The 24,641-nt window shown below is 30.0% G+C and overlaps 3 protein-coding genes across 4 annotated transcripts; 2 read left to right on the forward strand and 1 right to left on the reverse strand.

Annotated features, from left to right (window-relative positions):
* The first annotated feature begins 6,201 nt into the window (after positions 1-6,201).
* LOC137823677 (heat stress transcription factor B-4d) lies at positions 6,202-8,182 on the forward strand. The gene is made up of 2 exons (XM_068628902.1): positions 6,202-7,045; positions 7,385-8,182. Exons 1-2 carry the CDS (start codon positions 6,794-6,796, stop codon positions 7,940-7,942), a joined length of 810 nt encoding a protein of 269 aa, XP_068485003.1. The 5' UTR covers positions 6,202-6,793; the 3' UTR covers positions 7,943-8,182.
* A 7,114-nt stretch (positions 8,183-15,296) lies between these two features.
* LOC137823676 (F-box protein At2g26850) lies at positions 15,297-19,878 on the forward strand. Of its 2 annotated transcripts, none has more exons than XM_068628901.2 (5): positions 15,297-17,263; positions 17,421-17,500; positions 17,628-17,806; positions 18,093-18,167; positions 19,401-19,878. In XM_068628901.2, the coding sequence occupies exons 1-5, from the start codon at positions 16,586-16,588 to the stop codon at positions 19,586-19,588; spliced, it is 1,200 nt and encodes a 399-aa protein (XP_068485002.2). In that variant the 5' UTR covers positions 15,297-16,585; the 3' UTR covers positions 19,589-19,878. The 2 variants fall into 2 exon arrangements, with proteins under 2 accessions (XP_068485002.2, XP_090149856.1); XM_090293730.1 differs by having other exon boundaries at positions 15,727-17,262; positions 17,417-17,500.
* A 205-nt stretch (positions 19,879-20,083) lies between these two features.
* Positions 20,084-21,461, reverse strand: LOC137825366 (uncharacterized). Its single transcript, XM_068631037.2, has one exon. It carries the CDS (start codon positions 21,340-21,342, stop codon positions 20,335-20,337), a length of 1,008 nt encoding a protein of 335 aa, XP_068487138.1. The 5' UTR covers positions 21,343-21,461; the 3' UTR covers positions 20,084-20,334.
* Between the last annotated feature and the right edge of the window lie 3,180 nt (positions 21,462-24,641).

Below are 24,641 nucleotides of genomic sequence, written 5' to 3' on the forward strand. Positions count from 1 at the left end.
ACTGCACAACAATATAATTTTACTTTTAATAAAGTAAGGATTTGTATTAGTAGGGACCCACAAGTATATCATATTATATTATACAGATATTCTAAATGTTGATAAATCCTAAAACTTATAACTTCAATTATATTTTTTTAAACAAAAATATTTAAAATATAAATCATATATAAAAAGTTGAATTCGGGTAGAATTTAAGAAACTATACCAAAGGAAAACAATAATTAAACTTGTAACAAAAAGAATAATTAATTTCCAAGAAGAAAAACTAATAACATGCGTCGTGTTTTCAGAAGATAATAGATTAAAATTGAGTCATTTTTAAGATAATGCAATCTAATTTATTGTAAAAGAGGGCATCAGTTAATCTGAGAACAATAGTTAAAAATTGGGGAAAGGAAAAAAAATTTAATGTAAAAAGGAGACTTAAATATAATTATTTAAGTGGATAAGTAAATGAGATTTAAAAAGAAAAAAAATGTTGAAAATAATTAATAATTTAGGAATTTAAAAAAGTATATAAAAAATGATGGTATGATATATCTAAGAGTATTTTAAATAAGAGTCCTTATACATGAATTCTTATCAATTACCCATGAACCAACAACACCATGAGAATGAGAGATTTCAATACAAAAACTTATACAAGAAACATTTTTCCAATTACAATTCTATACATGAGAATGCATTTTATATGGCTTAGAGAGTCATATTAACTACAAAAAAATGAAGATGTTGAAAAACTTAATAACATAATTATCGATTATTTTTTCAGGAGAACAACATAATTTATTATCATTTGATGAAGTTGAAGGAGACACATAATTTATACCAACAAGAGTACTTGCACTTCATTGCTCCCGCTAGCTTGCCACCCCATATTTTAAAGCTTAAAAAAGGTGCACCATTAATGTTGTTGCTAAACATAGACCCTAAATCGGGGTTATGTAATGAGATGAGATTATTTTGTCGTGGGTTCTACTTGAATATATTGGATGTTGAAATCTTGATCGGTCATCATGTTGGAAAAAGATCTTTCTTATCAAGAATTAAATATAAAACAACAAAAAGTGCAAGTATCCCATTTGTGTTTATTAGGAAACAATTTCTTGTGAAATTAAGTTTTTCCATTACTATAAATAAATCACAGGGACAAAACTATACCCAATGTTGGAATTTACCTTTCACGACACGTTTTTAGTCATGGTCAATTATATGTTGTATTTTCAAGAGGTGTTTCTCAAGCTTCAATAAAAATTCTTTTTAAAGAAGGACACCTTGAAGGAGAAGATGAAAATTTTACCAAGAATGTTGTTTATAAAAAGATATTTTGTTATCTCAAAATCAGATATTGTTCGTTTTATTTATGTGTGACACATAAACATAAGTATATGTTAATATTCTACTTACACTATTTGTTATTATATATTAAAGGTAACATAATATACAAGGTGTTCTTAGAGTTCAATGAAGATATCAATACAAAGCATTTACACATTTATCAAACAGGTAATTATCAATATATGTATATTATATATATATATATATATATATGTGTGTGTGAGTGTATGTGTATTTTGTAATTTATTCATAAATGATATTTTTTTCCGTAGGAAACAAAATTTGTAAAACAATGAAATAGTTAGAAGGATAATCAATCACTCACATTGGTTAAGCTATTTAATACCAAAGTATAAAGATTTTACATAATGATGATGATAATGACATTTTTTATTCATATGGATCACATTCTTCATTATTTAGGTTCATCGTTTGCAAACTTATGGATGACGTATTCTATACATTTACTCGATTATTGTTATAGCAATTTGGTGTCTTAGATTTTATTACTGTAAAACCATGACATTATAAATGATTGTTTTCTTCTTTAGAATATATATATATATATATATATATATATATTTACGATATATAACTACTATGTTGACTATGTTTCTTTCAAAATGTATCAATAAGTAGGTGTAGTTAGATAATTTATGTGTCTTCTTATATGTATTCATATTTATTAAAATGAATTTATATTATTAATATAAGTGTGCGAATAATGACATTGTTTATTTGTATTTTAATATTAAATATAAATATATGTAAATGATAAAAATAAAAAAAATGTGGATACAAATGTTTTCGTTAGTATAAAGAATGATGGTATGATATATCTAAGAAATATTTTAAATAAGAGTAGTTACATGAATTCTTATCAATTAAAATAATATTTTAATGCAGATCTTAAGAATTTCTTAAAATTGGAAAGAAAAAACTCTTTTCAAAACAAATAAATTTATGTATGTGGAATTCAATTAAAATATCATTTAAAAAAGATTAAAACATTGATAGATTACCTTATATTAATCGTGAGGATGTTATGTTAGCTAGTACATAAGGGTGGATACGAAGAACATAAAAAAAAATGTTGTAACAAAAGGATCTTAAAATTTAATCAAAATACTTACCACTCATTTCGATTAATTGTGATCACTTTTGTCTTGAACATGTTTGGAAAAGTTAGGGGAAAAAAAGGAAAAAGAAAAGGAGTCAAATGTTTTATGTGTACTCTCCAAATGGCGTAGCCCAAAAGAAGAAAAATAAAAAGCTAAATTCGAAAATCGATAATCACGAGGAATTGAAATGGCATGCAGTGCAAAAATGCATTACTGCACTACTTTGACTGTTAGGAGGAAGAAACAAAAAATAAAAGGGCAATTGGTAAAGATCACAGAGCAAAATGTATGCATGCAGACCTGGAAGAGAGTGAAAGGTTGGAAAAGCCTATGAAATTGCCCTTTCCATTTACTTTTAAATACACGACTATGCCTCCATTTTTCCAATGCTTTGCTCTCTGCACACTGCTTCACCTAAATTGTTCTCTTTCCTAGGTACAAACAACACCATCTTCCTCTCTCTCTCTCTCCACTAACCATCACTTTTTCACCTTTTCTATGCCCTCTCTACATAACAAAGTTCTTCAGAGAAAAAAGAGAAAGGAAAACTAAAACTTGCTGGTGTGGGGATCACTGCTTCTGACAACTCCTTGCTCATATTCTAAAACAAAACAACTTTCAATAAACAACAATAGTTCCTTAAAAACTTACGTTAATCTTAGTTCCATCTTGTTTGTCTCACATTATCACAAATATGTTTAGGTGAAGATAGTGCAACTAAGAAGTGAAAAGAAAGTTTTATATGACTGGAATGGTATTTTATGTATATGGGACCCTTGGTAATGAGAAAGAGAGAGGTATATAGTGTAAACGTAACCACACTTGCGAGACAAATGCATGAGGGGTAATGATGCAAAATTCCAAGTAATAGGAACTATTACTTTACTTATTAATGGTTGATAGACTAAAGCTTGCTCGCATTGTCCTCCGCATGTGAATTTTCATCATTTGGCTGAGATGTGGAGGTGAATTCTTCATCCACTGATGAGCCACTCCATAGAAGGAAGCACATATGATTCATATGACTTTATTAAGGTAGAAACATCAACTCAGAAACCCTCCCACTAAGATTTTCTTTTCAAAATAGTTCCACTATCAGTATAACATGATATAATCATTTTTCATTCTATATTCTATTATCTGCACTTCTCAGAGAATGTTTACCTCAGTAACTTCACCAGATAAAGAAAATGAAATTTTGATAGGTTGATTCATCGACTAATTAGAATATTTTATAGTATATAAATATAGATGATGATATTTCATAATATATAAGTATTTGTAAACTTTTCCTTATTATAAGTCTTATTGAGTTGGATATAAAATTTATTTTGATATCAAATTATTTAGAGCATAGTTTTTTTATTGAAGATTTGAAATATATGCATGTGTTTACAAATACCAGTAATGCAAACAGATGAACAAAAACATATCTTGGGGCTAATAAGGTTTTGTATGCATTAAGTTGATGCTTATAGCTAGCTTCCACTTTTTCTTTGTGAGGGTTGTTTGTTCCCTCCATTAAAGGTACAATTGTGGCTGCAATCTTCACGAAAGAATTAGTTTTTAACTTTTGGTTTAGAGATATTTTCAGTGTAAAAGCAGAAAAAAAAGTTTTGTGGTTGGTTTTCAAAAACTCTTCAACTTCCAAAGAACTCTCTCTCACTCACTCACACACACACATAAAATAAAGAGCCACAGTTTCTGTTCTTCAAATTTCAAGAGCAAAATCATGTGGAATTTAATTAACCAGGGTGTGAGCTTTTACAAAACCTCTAAGCTTTCAAAGCTTCCCTTTTTGTTAATTAATCCAATAATAGTCACTTTTGGAGGCATCTTCTGTATATTAATTTAGTTGCAACATGCTGATCTTCACATGTTATGCATTTAGATTTGTGCATGATACATAAAAGACAAAACTCTCTCTCTTTCCCTTTAAAAAGGCATGCAGTGGGTCACATGGATGGAGATGGATCATGTGATGCAACAACATATATTGCCCATTTCTACTGGAAACTGTAGGTGTACGTTGGTAACATTAACTTTGTAATATTATTAGAATCTTCTCCTTATTGAAATATTATTTGAACCTTTCAGATTCTTAGCAGTGATGCAGGGTATTTTAGAGGTTTCCTAACTACACATTGACCCCCAAACAGTATCCAAAAATTCAAGACTCAAAAAAGATGCATGCTAGGAGCCACAGTACTTAATTTCAACACATACATTTTCAAAGTAATAAAAGTGAGAAAGAAGAGAAGAATGTGGAAAGAAAGAAAGAAACTAGAAAGAGAGTGATGAATGTGACCTCTCCAACAATGGAATCTAGAGCTAGAAGGTTGTGCACAAGATCATTTTCCTCCTTCTCTCATGCATATATGTAATTAGAGGCAGAGCATTGAAAATTGAAATATATGTATATACCTTATCTAGTCAAATGACAGAAGATTCACTTATAATAATTGTGCAGTGTATATATAAATACATTATTCCATGATTGATGACTAGAAGGAGCTACTTCTTCTATATGTTTAGGTCACGGGTGTGCTTTGGATTGTACAAAAATGAATAAAGGTCAGAATGTTCTACCTTGAAAACTAGGTACAAAGAGCTTTGAGAGTTACAATTATATAATAACCTCATTTTCTATTATGTTCTATAGTTCAGTACAGGAGGCAAACTTTGACGTATAGCTGTAGTGGGAAAAGATTTAAAATGGTGATCCTCGTGATCACAACCCAACAGTGATCCCCACAAATATCCCTATGAAATAAGAAAAGGTATTTCTTCAGAAAATAAAGGGTGGTATTGGATATGATAGCTGAAAAAAAAGGAAAATTACAACCGCATAATTCTTCAACAGTGTTTATCTTTTCTGGTTTCTGAGACACTTTTCTCATGCTGGAAATCAAAAGGTCATGATTTGGGTGATCTAAGAAAGTTTCTATCCCATCAATCCTTATTGGTACTTTATTTGAATGAGATTGTTGAAGCATATGGATGAGATTAAGTGGTCATCACTTATGTGTAAATGATAATCTTGATTTCTTCATATGGATAAGAATATTTGATGATGGAAAATAAAGAATAGTGCTATATATGCATAAAGACAGTTCATTTAACTTTTAGTATTTGAAGTTGAATTTATCCTTGATGTGTTCCAAAATTCAAGTATTAGTTATTCAAAAACAAAAAGGTATCATTCAAGGGAACTTATCTGATTAAAATTTAATGCAGAACAAACCAGTCCAATTAACAAATGAATTCTCTATTACACATTCAAAAAGCTTGAGAAGAGTTGAGAATATCTCCTCTTTTATTGGACAAAAAAATATGTAGCACAGCAGGCTTTGGTTCTAGTTTCCAAGCAAAGACGAAGGTGGAGGAGAGGGAGGGACCAACAAATTGAACAACTTCTGACATTGATATAATAGTGGGCCAATGAATATACACAAAAGTAAGTATATTTTCTTTTTAATTTGGAGGACTATCACAACCTTCCAAGTTTCAGTTCCACACAATAGTGTGTGTGATACAGACAAAAATACTTAAAATATCAACTTCCAATTTTAATTATTACTCTAGGAATTTGCGGAGGACATGAGATCTTTGTATCCACAGAAAAAAGATCACTGTATTATGCAGCCTTCAAACTTTTTTAACTTCAAACTCAAATGAAATGATCCCATCTCAGTACATTTTAAGTTTTGATTAATATGCCCTCATGCACCTTCTCTCCAAATGTATAAAAATATATATCCCACTGGCATCACTCCAAAATAAAAATAGAAAGTAGCTCACATCTCTAGAGGCATCACAACCCACCACCCTGCATCACAGAGAACAATCAATAGCTAATTAATAGCTCATTGGATCTTATTATAGCTTATCCTACAAAAATACATTGTTTCTACTGACATGGTTATATGCTTCTTAAAGTTAGTAAACTAACTACACACACATGATAGAGGGGGTCGGACAAAGAATAGTTATTTAAGTAAATGTGTCATATGTTTCTGTTTCATAAAGTTGTAAAATTATGAGTAATGATACTTTGCATATATGTGCATAGAATACTCTTAGTTAACGTTTTTGTTTTTTAATTTCTGTTTCTTATCACATCATATTGTTTATTATATTTGTTTCTATATCTGCTAATTTCTCTTTATGGTCTAATAGCATAGCACATAAGTATATGCATGCATCATTTTTCAAAATATAATGTGAGAGAGAGTGAATGAGGTTGTTTAAAAACTTGGTGGTGTGCTAAAAGTGAATGAAGAGGAGAGCTCCAAAGCATAGTATTGGAAGTAGCATTCTTTGGTTCAGCGATGGCTTTCACACTAGACAGGTGTGAAGATAGCATGGTGTTCACCATGGAGTCTCAGAAGTCAGTGCCTGCTCCCTTCCTGACAAAAACATACCAACTTGTTGATGACCCTTGCACAGACCACATTGTGTCTTGGGGTGATGATGAAACCACATTTGTTGTGAGGAGGCCCCCAGAGTTTGCTAGAGATCTTCTTCCCAACTATTTCAAGCACAACAACTTCTCGAGCTTTGTTAGGCAGCTAAATACTTATGTGAGAATAATGTCTTGTATATGTGCACAACTTCTTTGTTCTCTATATATCCTTCATCATTGCTTTTTGTGCTAATCTTATGATAAATTAAGATTTCCTGTAAGACAATATTTCACCCCTATTGAGTTAGATTTCTCCATCTACTTTTCTTGACAAAGTTAGCCTAATCATATTACTAATTCAGAAGATTTGGGAAATGGAATCTTCTGTAGTGTAAAATCTTAAAAGTACTATGGTCTTGTCTCCATAGTTTTCCTTCACTATTGAACTAGCAAGCTACACAAGTTTCATGATTGACTTATGTTTGTGAAATTGCACATATATTTTCTCATTTTGCAGGGTTTCAAGAAGGTAGCTGCTGATAGGTGGGAGTTTGCAAATGAATACTTCAGAAAAGGATCTAAGCACCTTCTATGTGAAATCCACAGGAGGAAAACCCCTCACCTCTATCAACAACATTACCATATGCATGACCAACCATCACAGCTTCTTCAGCCAGATGAGAATCTGTGTTGGATTGATACTCCTCCACTACCATCTCCACCAGGCAATGATATCTTAGCAGCTCTTTCTGAGGACAACCAAAGACTGAGGAGAAAGAACTTCATGCTCTTATCAGAACTCACTCACATGAAGAATCTATACAATGACATCATATACTTCATCCAAAACCATATAAGTCCTGCTTCCTATGAACAAAGAAGCAGCAGTGCTATTCTGAAGCTGGTAGAATTGGAATCATCACCTCAAGCTCCAAATTTTATCAGACCAGCTAAGAGCCATATCATGGAGAAGTCTTTGGTAAGTTCTAGTGATGAGCCTAATAGTTCTGTGAAGCTCTTTGGGGTTCCTCTTTGTGGCAAAAAGAGATTGCACCCAGGTAACCTTCATCAATAAGAATAGTATATGTACTTCTTACTCAGAACTTCTTCACATTATGATTATCAGCTTTTATTGGACAAATCTCACTGATTTTGTTGCATTTGAAGAGAGGCATGTATAGAAGAGGCTTGTGTTCAGATTAGCTAGATTTGTTTCTTTAGAACTTTCTTCTAGATTATATGTTTCTGAAAGAAAAAAAAAAAAACAGTTGTTTGCATATTTTATAGTCCAAAAATAAAATAGCTTGTTAGTTAATTACTTTTTTTTATCATCAATTTATTTCATTAGTTCCTTAGTTTTATATATAACACACTTTTTAGCTAAGAACCAATTCCAAGAATTCCTCAGAGAAAGGATCCAAAGTAGTGATTACAAAATGACAACTATTCCTGTCAATACTTCAGTGCTCATTTTATAGTACACTCTCTTCTTATAGAAAAGAAGTTTGAACTGGGAATATTATTAAAATGAACAACAAAATATTTTTAACTGTTTTTTCAAAATATATATATATATATATATATATATATATATATATATATTGTCACAAATCTTCTACAATATATAAGAAAAGAGGACAGCAAAAAAAGAAAAGAATCGTGAAATAAAATATATTTTATGATAAAAAAAGGTAAAAAATTGAGTTGTGAAGAATATTATCAGAATACCCTTTACTTTTATTGAAAATTTAGGATGAGGATAGACTTTATCTAAGAATATTATCAGAATACCCTTCACTATCAGTATAAGACTCTATATTACGTTTGCCAAAAATGATAAAACTTAGATAAAGTTTAATGACGTATATATTTAATCGTATAAAATATGAATCCATTCTTTGTTATGTTCATTAATATGTTCCTAAAGTTTATTCAGACTTTTAAATAAATTTGAATGATTTAATGAAGGTTAAAGATATAAAGATTTGTTTAAATTCTATAAAGTAATAAGTTATATAATAATTTAACAAACAAAAAAACTCCTAATCAACGAACTTCATTTATCCTCATTTGTCCCTCTGATCTGGTTTTTACACGAACTTAATTTTAGGGAGTTCAGATTCAAAAAATACATTTATCCTATAAGAATAAATTTTGGGTTGTCTAAATTTGGTAAAAAAAAATTAAACATATCTATATTTAAATATGTTTTTTAAATTAAATAATTAGATATTAATAGTATAATTTATTGATTTGATTAACAGTATTTTACATCATATGATCATGTATTTATATTGATATTATTGAAATAAAAAAATATAATATAATAATAACTATTATTTTGACCTTTTACACCTAATAAGCATGGGTAAACTACAATTTTAGTTTTTGAAAGTATAAGTTATTATCATATTAATATCTATTTTTTTTAAATAAACTTGAATATTGTGACTTTAGTTCTTAAAAACTTAATTATCTTATTATTATTTTAATCCTTAAAAGCATATGGATATATTATCATTTAAATCACACTCCTTTTTTAATCTTAATGAACTCAAGCTGCATGAATAATCCTTATTTCTTATGCATCTCCATAGCTTCTCACTACCTACTTGGTCAGGGAAAAAAAATTATCCTTTAAAAAATACATTCTTAATTTTATAATTTAATAAAAATATATTTTTTGGATTTTATAAATTAAAATATATTTTTTTAAAGATACATTATAGAATTCGGAATGTATTTCTTAATCATCCATTCTCAAATAAAAAACATCAATAGAATAAAAAGTATTTTAAAAAGTATTTTTGGTATTGTATGTGATGCCACAAAAAATTATACAAGTGCAGGAAGAAACCATCATAATCCTTTTGGATTTTCAAACTACCAGTTCAAGCCCAATTCCAACACAGTCCAAACTCCTGCATTACTGAATTATATTTTCTAAAAGTTTGGGTCTTTTTCTTTTTAGACCTCCCTAATGTTTAATACACCCCTATAATTTTCAAAATGATATTTTATCTTTTGTAGAAGCGACTTTCAAATTACCTGTTCCTCCTCAGCAGCGTAAAAGTGGTCATAATTGTCTTTTTCCTCTACAGAGTTCTTCTCTTGCAGCAGCGAAGACGGTAGTGATAGTGTGGTCCAGTGAATGAGGGTGTTTCAGTCTTTTCAACTAATAGAGAGGTGCAGTTAGTAATGATGGGGTGCAAGAAGCAGAATTCAAAATTGGACCTAGGAAGAGATCAATTGGACACTCATTTGAAAAGAAGAAAAAAAATGAGAGAGAGGTACTAAAAGTGACAATAGCAATCATCTAGAAATGAATGTGACTGTTTTAGCATCTGGTTCATTATAGTTCACATTGGTAGATAGAGAGGGAAAGAGATAATTTTATAAGGACAAATATGTGGGGTAGGTGCCTTCAAAGGTGGTGGGGCTTTGATGGATCACATGTTCAAACTTTAGGGAACAACTACCAAAAGATTGTTTGCCTTAGTGCAAATATCAATCTAATAACACAATATGCTTAAATTATATATACTTTCTATCTCACTCCTCATCATCATCAATAAATGAAGAATAAAATAAAATAAAATTGTTAATCTCATTTACTTCACAGTGAAAAACAATACAAGAAAAAACCAGCACAAAACAACTTTTTCAAACACTATTATGTGAGTTATGAATTTGGCCTTTTGTAATGTGCATTTAGATAAGATTTTGCACTTTCTTTTATGTTGCAATGATAACTTCATCCAAAAGATTAATTCTTTTAGTAAATTCAAAAAAATCCAATGTTATGTGATGGCAAATACTATTATTACTTTTTACTTGAGGTGTCAATCTATCTGAGATGTCAAGTAGCAAAGTAATACATAAATCTTAAATCCTAAATTCCTTTTGCAATGTGCATTTAGATAAGATTTTGCACTTTCTTTATGCTGCAATGATAACTTAACCCAAAAGATTAATCCCTTTAGTAAATCTAAAAAACCCAGGATCATGTGATGACAAATAACTATTATTATTTGTTACTTGAAGTGTCAACTTAACTTAGATGTCAAGTAGTAGAGTAATACATAAATCTTAAACCCTAAATCCTAATACATAACATGAAAATTTTTTATAAAAAAAATCAAAATAAACTCCATAGATCTTGAAAGGTGCAATTCAACATTACTATTTGTGGTGTCACAAGCCACTGAAAATTGGCACCAAAAAGTGATATCTATTAACTTTTTTGTAGTACAATTCATTCCCTAATGTGTCAAGTGATTGCATTGCAGGGGCAATTTTCTAGGAATGGTTTCCTTGAGCCACGTTGCCCACTTCACAGACCTAAGAAAAAAAGGTTACTTTTTGAATGTGTCAATCTTGTAAGGTGGCCTTATCCACCATTGCCATTCAATTCCTCAGAAAAAGACTTCACTCTCACTCCAATCCCCATTGTTGACCTTACCACACTCACTACTTTCTTTCATTGCTTTCTAAGCTTTTTCTTTGTCACAAACCAAAATGAACCAAACACAACAAACTCACTTCTGTTTAAGTGTTTGACATTTGTGGAATTGCTTAAATTAATAATGCTTCCTCACTGTACTTTTTCTCTATAATCTACTACATCATTGTACTATCAAAAGAGTGTGATGCTTGTGTTGCTACAACTTTGTACCAATTCCACCATTTCATTTTCCATCCTTACAATATTCTGATCACTATCATTATTAGCACCAAGTCATTGATTAGTCTAATCAATAGACTTTTTAAGTTATTATAACTTCTTCTTAATCACGCCATACAATAAAATTATTAAATAAAAATTAATTTTAAAAATAAAAAATAATTAGTTATTATAGTGATTAAATTAAATATTATTGTGGAAAGTAAAAAAATTATTAATTTTGAAATTAATTTTATTATTGATAAATAGTTTTTAAATTGGTATCTAATTAACTACCAAAGTTTTAGCTATCAATTATTTAAATTTTAAATTTAATAACAAAAATCTTTGTAGTTAATTAAATACCAATTTAGAATTTATTTATCAATAATAAAAATTAATTTAGAAACCAATAATTTTTGCAATATCTAAAATAATCTCTAATTTAATCATTTTCTGTGTCTAAAAATATTTTTTATTTAATAATTTTCGTGTAGTGGACTATTTTTTATTTATTTCTTTAGTTAGAGAATTAAGAACACTCTTAAAGGAAAAACCAAAATATTACTCATAACCTTTTCACTAACAAATAGGTTAAGGCTTAAGATGTTAATGAAGGATTATCAACGTCTATTATAGCATATAGAAATAAATTTGATAATAAATTTAAAGAATCATCCTAAATAATTATCATTAAAAATAATTGTGTGTATAATATGGATTATTTATCAATTTGTATTGATGTTTAATTTCTAGACGAAATTTTAGTTGATATTTCCAATCAACCCGATAAGATTGTTTATGTAAAAATTGTAATGTCCTTTTCATTTTGGTAATCATTTGATTGCCAATCATCTACAGTTGTTAATTTATTTATGTTATTACTTTATCTTTATTTTCAAAAGAAAAATAAAATTTAACTTTCTTAAATTATATTAAAGAACACTCGCCTCTTTTTTAATTTTAAAATAAACACACATATTTAATATTATTAATAAAATAATATTCACATTTTTTAACATTTAAATAGATATAATCATCTTTTGTTTTAATAAATACAAATTATTTTTCTATTTTTTTAAAGTGACACTCTCATTTCTTATTTATTTAAAAATATAAAATTGATTAAATTTTAAATAAAAATATTTTTTAAATTGAATACTTTAATTATAAAGAAACTGTCCTCATATTTTAATAATTTTTTAATAATATTTTACAAATAATTCATTTTTTTATAAAAAAATATATTTTTAAATATAAAGAGATGAAGAATTTTTGTTTGTTATACTATAAATGTAAGAGAGGTGAATAAATATTTAAATATTGAAGGAATATAAGTGCCATTTTATTAAAAATACAATAAAGGTATTTGTTTATTTTAGAATGAGAGTGGATGTGAATTATTTGACATATAAAATAAGTATGCTTTCTTTTTATTTAAAAAAAAAATGTCATTCTTAATACCATGATATGGTGAATAAGATATGGCAAAAAAAGTGGTTGTCTCATTCTAAATCTTGTTTTATTAGTGATTAGGCTTTTAATTAAAGTACCAAAAGAAATAAGTTGGATGATGAAGAGGTGATATTCTTAAGTAAATTATTGAAATTGTTGAAGGTATAATTTTGAGAGGTAGTGGAAGATGCAGAAGCCATGGAATATTGAAAGGCAAAGAAAAACCCTAATGAATGATCTCCACCATGGACCAGAAAGAAAGTAGTGAGTGATGTTTAGAATCATAGCTATGGCTAAACCTAAACCTAAACCTAAGCCTATATATCCATACCTATATAGTCTACCTAAATTATTACACTTTGTGTTATTAAATTCAAGGGAACTTCTGCATTTTCTTCCCAATGATAACGATTGTTCAAGGACCAATATCATACATACATCTCAATCCTTTCATATCTCATGCATCCTATACCAATCACATGATCACAATATTTTATAGTGAAAAATTAATACCTCAATAATATTGTATACAAAAATGATAGTTTCACACAATTTAAACTAAAATATTCCTATTTTACATCCATATAATAATATATTAATACTTTTTGTGAAACTATAAAAAATATTATTAAAATAATAATATATTAAGTTTCTAAGAAAAAATATTTTTTTAATAATGTCAACTTATTACACTACAAGAAAATCATGAACTAGAAGAACTAAATTAGAGACCATTTTAGAAACTAAAAAACAAATTGGTTTCTAAATTAGTTTCTATTATTGTTAAATAGTTTCTAAATTGGTATCTAATTAACAACTAATGTTTTTGTTACTAAATTTATAATTTAAATAATTGGTAGTTAAAATCTTGGTAGCTAATTAAATACCAATTTAAAAACTATTTAACAATAATAGAAACTAATTTAGAAACCCATTTTTGTTTTAGTTTATAAAATGATCTCTAATTTAGTCACTATAATAACTTATTTTTAGTTTTTAAAATTGATTTCTATTCCATGATTTTCTTAGTGTTAATTTTATAAAATTGATGAAGTTTGTATTTATTTATATATTATGAAATATTGTAAATCTTTAACAAATATTTCTCTTAGAATTTTATATATAAATAAATCTTAATTTTTATTAAATAATTGTGTTAATATAATTGATATTTATGTATCTATAAAGTTGATGTAATGGTTAAAAATTTTATGCTCGTGAATATGTTTCTACTTTCTCAAAAACCAAATGATAATAACTAATATAATATACATTCAATTTATACTTACTAAATAGTTGGCATTTATTTTAAATTCAGTTAAAAATGAAATTTTATATCAAATTTGTGTTCACTTAAATTTTATAATATATTAAAAGTAGTTAAAGATAGTATCTTAATCCCTTATAAAAAAAATCATAGTTAGTGGAACTCAACATTATTTGATTTGGGTTAAGGTTAATTTAACTTAGTGTTTTAAGTAAAATGTAAAGATGGGTGTCGTTTTCAGCATAAAGGAAAGTGGATATTGAGATAGGTTGCATTTATTGCATTTGCATTGCATCATCTTCACTGTGAGAAGAGAAGCTCAGTAATAATGCATTCTTTTCTCTCTCTCTCTCTGCAAAAAAAATTGAAAGAATTGTGCTATGGGATATGGTGAGGTGATGGACCACCCAAAACATCAATCACAATATCAATATCACCAAACTTTGAGAGTGAGAGCACCAATAATTGAATATTCCCTCACATTCTTCTTTTTATAATCATATTTAATTTTTAATTTAAAATATATAACCATGCTTTTCACAACACAAGTAATTAAATCCTAGGGAAAGGAGATACACACTCCTTCATCTTCCAATATTTTTTTTAAAATTAAATAAATAATTTAAAAAAATTAAATGTATTTCCTCAAGTAATAAATTGTTTAAAACATGTGAGACATTGATGCATTAAATTGACTTGCTAATTTTGAACTGATCTCAAACAAGTTTGTTTTTTTTTTAAATTTGAATTTGACTTGGTATTAACGTAATGTTAGTGCATATGAGTTTATTAAGTTGATTTAGTCTTTAGGGTGTGTTTGTTAAGTTGCGTTTAAAAAAGTAAAAGTGACAAAGATAAGAGTAATTAAGCAAAGGAAGCAAATATTTTAATTCCAGAAATGAAAGGTGAGATGATGTTTGTTACAGTGGAGGCGGGTGCAGAGGATCAGAATCCTTGGCTCCAACTTTAACCTTAACGAATCTGGTCCTATATACGTTATCCAAGGTAGTTGCCTTTTGTAGTGAGACACGTTTCCCTCCAAGTAGAACTTGGAACAACAAAAACAAATTGGAGAAGATTTTGCAGAGATAAATAAAAATAAAAAGTACTATTGTTAGAGGGAATGGGAATGGGAATGGGAAAGGAACTAAAAATAGTTTTAAATTGATGGTTTTAATTATGATATGTTTTGTGGAAATCCGTGGATGATTGCATGATGAAGGAATAGCCACAGGTTAAGAGTAGAAATGGGTTTTGGCATCCATAAATTTCTAACGTAATCTCAGCCTCCCATTTCATTATTTTGCGAAATTACTCTGCCTTTTTCTTTCACTGTCCACCAGTTGTTCTCTATATTGTCCCACACAAACAACAAGAACAACAAGGAGAAATAAAAGAGAGAGAGAGAATTGTGTGATTGTATTTGCAGAGGAGAGGATAATAATTGAGGTGTGGTGAAGAATTTGGTGGAGTGAGGGAGGCCCTACCACCCTCACCTTCATTATCCTCTTCATCAGAGTCTCTTTTTAATCCTCTTCTGTGTCTATCTGTCCATCAATCTTTCCCACCACCCCAGGGATTGTCCTTTGCCTTGCTTCCATTGTTTTTGTGGATCTTGCGGCTGCTCTGTGGGCTCTTTCTGCATAATTTCCAACTAGCTAGATCTATTTTATTCTAGCTACACACCAATTATATTCCCAGAAGATTTATTCACTTACCAATAAGATTTTTAGATTCTGAGATATACATATAAAAACATTTGTTGCATAGACTCATCTCCCATCTTTTTTCAATTCCATTTCTAGGCGTTGTAAAACTGCTATCAGATCTTGGTGCCCCCACCTCCATTTCTTGCTGTGTCGATGTTCCCATCTTCTGAGGACCACTGTATACAGATTCTTCATTGAATGACAGCTGTTTAGGTTGACTACACGGTTGTGTTGTTCTCTCCTCTTTATTGGAAGCCAATAAGAGAGAGAGTTAGTATTAAGCTACTGTGAGTTTATTTCCATGGTTCATTCGTGTGGTTGTCTACCTAATTTATTCTGATCTAACTTTGGCCTAGGAGGCCCACCATTGGGTTTTGGTGGGCTTTAATTGAACCAATAAAACCCTCATCTTTAAAAGGTGTTTTCTTTTGAAGGTTCCAATTTGCTTCTTGTGTTTCTTTCCAACAAGGAAGGGAGGGTGTGTCAATAATTTGTGTCAAGTAGTGAGGCCATTTTGGTTTTCTTTCCTCTTGATAGCCATTGACGTTGAACAATTTGCATTAAGGTTGTGTTATCACATATGCCAAACTCGAACTTGACCTGTGAAAGACATCTTACGTGCTAATGCTACTTTACTTTATCACCTGCATCTCCTTCTTTCTGTTTTTAAAGCCTATCCTCTCTCTCAAACCACTCCCATCATGGGCTGGTGAGGTGAGATTGATCTCCCCCTTTTTTTACAAAGACTTGTTAGTGAAGTCCATCTCTAAGCTGTTTAGGGGCCACTTTTGGCTTGGTTTTCCTTGTCCAATTCCCACAAGAATGTCTCTAGTGAAGAAGACTCTTACTTCCAAGGTGGAGAGTGTTGAAGACTCCCAAAACATGTCAGTGTTGGACTTGCCAGACCTGGTGTTAGAATGCATTCTTGAAAAGCTCCCTCCAGCTCCACTTTGTCAAATGGCTAGCGTTTGCCGGTCCTTGAGGGAGAGGTGTGTGAGTGATCACCTCTGGGAGAGGCACATGAAACAGAAATGGGGTAGAGTTATTGGTGAAGCTGCTTATAGGGAGTGGAAATGGCATGTTGCTTCTAAAGGGAATGTTGGAACTCTTAGACATGGCAAGCAAAGGAGCTTGATGAGTCTTGTGTCCCTTCATTGGCCCTTTTCATGGATGAGAACCAAGGTGGATACAAATAATACTGGCAAGCAGTCAAGTTATTTGCCTCCTGATTCATTCATGACATGGTATCTTGCTCTTGAGACTGGCAACTTCTGGTTTCCTGCTCAGGTCTATAACCGTGAGGTATCTACGATTGTGAACCCTTTGTGCCTTTTCCTATTGAAAACTTGTATTCTCTCATGCTACCCTCAACAGTGAATCAAGTTCTTTTTTTATGTTAACTGGAATAGAAAATTATTGTGTTTTCTCAGAACTTACATTTTTTCCTTTTTACCTGCAGAATGGCCATGTCGGATTTATGTTATCTTGCTATGATGCTGAACTTAGCTATGATCCTCAAACTGACACCTTCCAAGCCAGGTAATTGGACATGATTCTTGGTGGTTCTAAGTTTTGAAGAGTTTCTACAAGGAAAATAAAGGATTAAAAAGGGAAGAAAAAGAGGATAGATCTAGTGGCCTAATTATTGATTAATTATCCATTACAGGTATCCACCACATGGAAGAAGGGCAATTGCAGTAGAACATGGCATTCCATGGGAAAGGCTAAGAGCACCACCTGTTGATACTTCTCCACATGATCTTCATGTCTCCGATTGTCTACATGATTTGCATCCGGGCGATCACGTAGAGATTCAATGGAGAAGAAACAAAGAATTTCCTTATGGTTTGCTCCATTACTCAACATGTTCTTCTACTTTTACTGTTATTATAGTCTTTAGATTGTCAACGGCTAGGTGCCATATCAGCCAAAGAGCTATTTAAGCAAACACTAAACCAGAATGACCATGGACAGAAAAATCATAACTTGGATGAATACAAACTGTGGGGCGGGGGAATCCAATGTTGAATCCTTCATAAGAATTATTGACTAATTTTAATTATGGATTATCCTTTACATTTAGTTACCCTTTCTTCGAATAGTAGCGTGATGAAATGCACCTTTATGGCAGGTTGGTGGTATGGTGTTGTAGGCCACTTGGAGTTATGCGATGGGAACGAAAGTTACTGCCGTTGTCATAGTGGTGGTGAGTTAATGAATTTTCCTTTTGAATGAATGTGTTTCATCATTCGTTATAATTTCTTTGCTGTAGATTTTACGTTTTACATTCACTTAATAAATGTTCTGTTCCTCCCTTCAAGTTCAACTATTTTCTGAGTAAAATTGAGTAGTGGATAAAAAATAAGGAGGATATGATTTAGGGACTGATTGAAAGGATGATGTAGAATTTAGAAGAATTGTGTTTTCTTCGATTCAACTAAACAATGTTTAAATATGCAAAAATGGAGAGAGATAAAGGTAACCCCTGCAGAATTTTGAAGAAAAAGGAATTAAGTGAAGGCTGAAGTATATTGGTTTATGGATTAAATATTTTGAAGTTTTGCTATTTACCATTATTGTGTTTCATTGTGGAGATTAAATGGTGAAAGAAAAATGGCATAAATGTAGAGATCAGTTTGGCAGACCATACCACAATTTGGGCTAGGTTCCTTTCCTGATAATATATCAAAATTTGGACCACCAGCTACGATATATGATTGGTCCCCTAGACATATCATGGTCCTCATGTCATAATTCCACCAACACATTGATAACTTATGTCTCAGTGGATACATTCATGGCCAACTATGTTAAAATAAGCAAAATTAAATTAGTTTCTCTTGTAGGTTTTGTTTTCCTTTTATGTAATGTGGGGATACCACAGTCACTATAAGTTTCAAAACTTTACTTCCATTATTTGATACGACCAGAATAATCCACAGCCTCTACTTAGCTACCCGATTTGATGATTCATTTAACACTTCCTTAACCATAGATAACAATAGCAACAGAGAATAATAATGCAAAACACTAATCTGTGCCTCGGTGTATATAAATCAAGTGTGTAATGTATAGCTTCCTGGCCATGATTACACATGACTTTTAGCTGTTATCTTTCTGTTCTGACAGGAAACTTTTTTGTGATAAACTCTGTTGTCATATTCTTTCATCACTTTATGTAAGCATGATGACAGATTTTACACATGTTCCTGTCTGTTTTTATTATGGGGTTTTGGGGTGGACTATGTGATGCTGTGGACCACACAGTCATACCATCAAAAGCTTTTCTCCACGAATATTGAAAAATTATAAATTCGGCCAAAATGAAAACTGCACATGCCAATTTTTTGAGTCATGGAATAAGGCTTTGTATATTTACATTTCTTTTCTTAGGATTCAAATATGGTTTATTTGACACTGCATTGTGTGTTGGTTGCAGACATGGTGGTGCTAGAGTTCAATCAATACACTCCTGACTCGCGTTGGAGGAAAACAACTATCAGTAGAAAAGATCATAGAGAAGAAGGAAATGAAGCAGATGGCTTTTATGGGGGAATCAGAAAGCTTAAGAGTGAGGCTGAGATTTCCCTTTGGAAAAGCATTTGGCCTTCTGAAATCTTGGATTAATCAGATTAGTTTTCCACATAGCATTATGTCAAGACTAGTATTCTTATTAAGCATTGGCAGGGCAGGTTCTTCTGCATTAGAGAAAATGGAGTATAGGATTCTCATTCAGCCAAATGAGTGTTTGAGTCTATCCTATCCTATTTACTTCACTCCTTTTTATTAATACATTTTTTTCATGGTTAAGTTTAGCCTGTGATTTCAATCAATGTAAATTACTCATTTATGCACTAATGCTGTAGAATATTCTTTCACAATATATAGAAGATTAAAACCTATCTGAATTTCTCAAATTAGTAAGCGCTGAAATCAGATAGCAATATGCCTAAACACGCGCTAATTGGCTTTTCTTTTGGCTATAATTTATGATTGAGATGTCTAGCTTCATTGAGATGGAGCTGGATCCAATCTCCATTCAGAGTTTTCATTTCCCAAAACTATGAATGTACATTCAAGATTCCTTAGATTGAAGAAGAAAAAAGGGCTATAAAGGGAGTAAAAAGATTGCTATGTATGCAAATTCACGTGGGAAAAATTCTGGACAAAAATAGATATAAATAAACAATTCTAAATAGCATTGCTACCATAGGATTTTACTTAGTAATAAATGGTGAAGTAGAGACAACATCACATAACAAAGCTATTACACAAAGAGAACGAAGTTTAAACTTTAATTTTCCTCATTCATTTCAGCTAACTTCTATGTTCTACTGAGACGTTGTATGATTCAATCACTTCACTTTTCGTCCTCATAACCCAAGCAGAGAAAAAATCTTGGATTTTGGTTTCTCCCGTGCTTCCATTTTGTCTTCTAACTTGTTATGAGCATTGGCTTTTCCCTTGTTACGAGTCCGAAACAAAAACTTCTTTATGTATTCCCTCTTCTTATTCCTTGTCCAAAACCCACCTCTTTTCCCCTCATCTTTCTTTGTTTCCGTAGCAAGTTTTGAAATTGATGCCTTCTCCAAGGTGGTATCTTTTCTAGCTAGTCTCATCTGTCTTGCAAACACCAACCCTTTGGACTCAGATAGCACATTTATTCTTCCTGATACTTCCTTCCATGGGCTTTTCTCAAGCTCACATACTAGTTGGGCTGTGTCACTACAGTGTGGCTCAAGTTGACATGACTTTGTTACTCCCACATATTTGTTAAACTTTTGGCTGAAACTTCTGAATGGAGAAAGTGATCTACTCCTCCTGAAAACGTGTCTTGCATTTGGTTTCCTTCTCTTTTCTCCTCTCACCTTCTCCAAAGCCACCATGAAAGGATCAAAGTCATCGTTCCACAAACTATGCGGTGAAAACCGAAGTCTAAACACCGATCCCGGGGACCTTGATGACGCCAGTTTTGATCTGTGAATGCTACTAACTCCAATTTTATGAAGCCTTGGAGGAAGTTTGAGAGGTGGCATCAGTGGCAAGACTTTACCATCACAGAAGAGCTCATCAGCAAATGCCATAGTCTGCAATGAATCACCAAAAGGGTTCTCATAATCCTTTGAATCTGTCTCAGAGTCCAAGTCACCGACACTAGCATTGAACCTGCAACTGGTTTCAAATTCAAACTCATCCACAGTGGAGTTTGCATCCTCATATGCTGTTTCCCTTGGTGTTGTGGGGCCTGTTTGAGAATCAAAGGGTGTTCTCAGTTTGAGCCTGCTAGTAGGACTAGTTGGTGCACTGTAGAAACACGTCTCTGGGCTGAAACTACATGCACTCATGTAGCAGAACTCGTTAGAAAAAGAGATGTCCGTCATGTTTGAGACACAACACAAACCTTGAGAGACTTATAAGGAAATGACACAAGGTGTGTGTTTTGTCAGAAGACAAGACAATGATAGGGGAGCTTGGGAAAATTGTGTAGAGTAGTGATTGTTGTTCCTGAAATGAAGGGATTTGGATTATATATATTTGAGGAACTTTGTTGTCATCTCTCAAAGTAATCTTCAAAGTTCAAAGTTCAAAGGTGTACCTGAATTAAATGGATCGGTTTTGGTGGAGTTTTTCTGCTCTTGTGTCCCTTTCTGTGTTGGCCTTATTAATGCTGCATTTCATAAATGTCAAGCAAGTTAAGGTTTATTCTAAGCAACTTAATTCACGATCTTTGCATTTTATTCTGACCCTATTGTTGTCTTCTTATGATTTCTTAATAACAAACTTGCATAACGCACCAAGCCTATAATTTATCTTCATATTCTCTCCCTTGTAGAAATCATAGAATGTACCACAATAAAAAATTCAACATTCAAGCAAACAAGTATCTTTTCTAAAACCAACTTTTGGTTCATCGAGTTATTTGGTACAAATAAAACAATTCCATGACAATAGATGTTGCTAATGCATGTTTGGTCAAGGTCCTCTTACCTGTGACATAGGACACTCCTATGTTGTCACAGGCCACAAGGAAAACAAATATATCAAAATTAATGAATCTTATGCATCAAGGACTATTTAATAAACTACCATCTCAGTTAAAAAAACTATTTTCAAATTTTAAATATATAAACTTGAATGTTGATTTTGGATGGTAGAAAATAATAAATATATTTTACACAGGATAAACCAAAATTCAAAGGATTGGCAATTTTTCTTACTAAAGGGGAGAGGGAAACCAAAATTTACACACAATGAAGACGAAAAAGTCAAGGAACGAGTCGTATACATCTATAGTTTTAGAAAAATATTAAAATAACACAACAACTAAATTAAAGGATGAAAACAATATATAACTGATTTAGCTTTCTAACATTGGATGGAAGGCTGTTCTTCCTTACCTCCATAACTTCTTCCAACACCTTCATAAGGCAGTCAAAAAAACTATTTTGTCCTTAAAAAATTTATTTCAAATTTTACAATTTGATTTTTTTTTTCTAAATCTAAAATTACAGAATATTTTTTTTTTCTTTAAAAAAATATATTGTGGAATAAAGAATTCAGAAAGTATTCTCAAATCCAAAAATACTTTTCAACTTTTTTAATCTAGAAATATTTTATAAATTTTATAATCCAGAATATTTTTTAATGAAAGGTATTTCTAATATGGAAATACAGATTTTATAATTCAGATAATTCATTTTGAAATGAAAAACATCAATAAAATAAAGAATTTTTTAATATTTTAAGAAATATGGTATGTCACAATAAACTATGGAGGTGGAGATAAAGAAAGAAATAGTCTTGATGGAAAAGCAAATTGAACCGATTGAAAGAGTAAAAATTATTAAATTGTTCTTACCCAAAAGTAAAATGTCTTTGACTGAGTAGTAAACAAGGCAAAAGCTCCAAACTTGATGAATTGAGATGCCAATATGAGAAATTATCTCACCTCCAATGAAGAATATGTAAAAACCAAATTGCAAGTTATGAGAGGAAGGAAGAGATGGGGGTGATTATATAGTTTTTGAACCTTATCATGTAACACAAAATTTGTATTCTTAAATATAATCTTATCTGATCTTAGAGATAATAGAAATTATCTTCTAAGAAATTATGTGTTATTATATCATAACCGTTTTAGAAATAAAAAAAATTGCGAAATCTTATCTCTTATTTATTAACTAATTGGTTGTGTTAATAATAACTTATCTAAACAAGATAAAATTTAAGTATATTGACTTTGCAATATATAGATGTGTTTTTCGAAACATTTATAATAAAAAATAAGATAAAATCTGAGTATCTCCATCTATAATATTTTAGTTTCAACTACTTGCATTTAATCTTTCTAATATGTAAAGTATTATTTATTTTATAAGTCACACACATCTTTTAGTGGAAAGAATATGTTCGAGTGGAGTAGAAACATTTTCAGAGATAAGAGGAAACAGTGTCTTTAACACGAATTCAAAAATAAGTTATATATATATGAATTTTCTCTAATTTTAAATAAACCGTTTTAATTAATTTTTTATATTAATAATATCATGTTATTATAAAATAATAGTTCAAATATGATGTTGAAAATAATCAGATTTCATAGATTTTATCTCTTATTTGTTATCTAACTGTTAGTAGTATTTAATTTGAAGTATAAGATAAAAGTAAAGTATTTTAATGTGAGCACTCTGAATTTTAAGTGCGATTAGGATCTCAATTATGTTAATATATAAATAATTTATTCAAATTAATATTTTATTATGAATTAAAAAGTTTCAACTAACTTATTCATAATTTTTTTATTAATACAACATGATGTAATGTTTAAAAGTTAAAAATAACATAACCCGATAAAGTAAATTGTATAATTTATTAAAGTGTTTTGGAAAGTGTTCCTATTGAATAAGATACAATTCAATTATATAAAATTCTAATTTTTTAGTATCAATTACCTACCATTAATCTTTCTAATTTCTTAACTTTTAGATACATAAAGTAATATTATATTTGAATTTATTAATTCAGTAGAACAAGTAATAAATATTTGAATTTTATCCAATTTCAAATCAATATTTTTAATTGAAATTTAGTATTGGTAATATATATATATATATATATATATATATATATATATATATATATTAAATTTATTTTTCAAATTCAAAAAGGTTAAAAATAAGTTTCTGAAAAGGAACACATCCATTTAAAATTTCACAAAAAATAATATTCCTCTAACATATTTAGACTAAACAAAATTTGTTGGTGCTAATAATATAAAAGCTTATTTTAACAATCGTTTTAATAAATTAAAAAAAATACAAAATAAATGAAATAATCATAATAAATAAATTTTTATTACTATTTTGAGATAATAAAATTTGAAATAAATGAAATAAGTTGTTCTATTTTATTTATAAAAAATATATAAATGATCTCATAATTCTATTAATAAATTTAGGTTACATTATCATTACATTTATAATAGTGCATTTGGTTAATTTCTTATGTTAAAATTTTGCTTCAAGTCTTCGGTGCATAATTTATTTTTATCAAAATTAAATACTTTTTTTATTTAATGGAAATATAAAACCTTATTTTATTAATTATTGTAATAAATTAATAAAAGTACAAAAATAAATAAAATAATTATAAGAAAAATAAATAAATTTTTATTTTTCTT

This window comes from Phaseolus vulgaris, chromosome 8, assembly GCF_051622355.1.
Source record: "Phaseolus vulgaris cultivar YP4 chromosome 8, ASM5162235v1, whole genome shotgun sequence".
NCBI classification, from domain to species: Eukaryota; Viridiplantae; Streptophyta; class Magnoliopsida; order Fabales; family Fabaceae; genus Phaseolus; species Phaseolus vulgaris.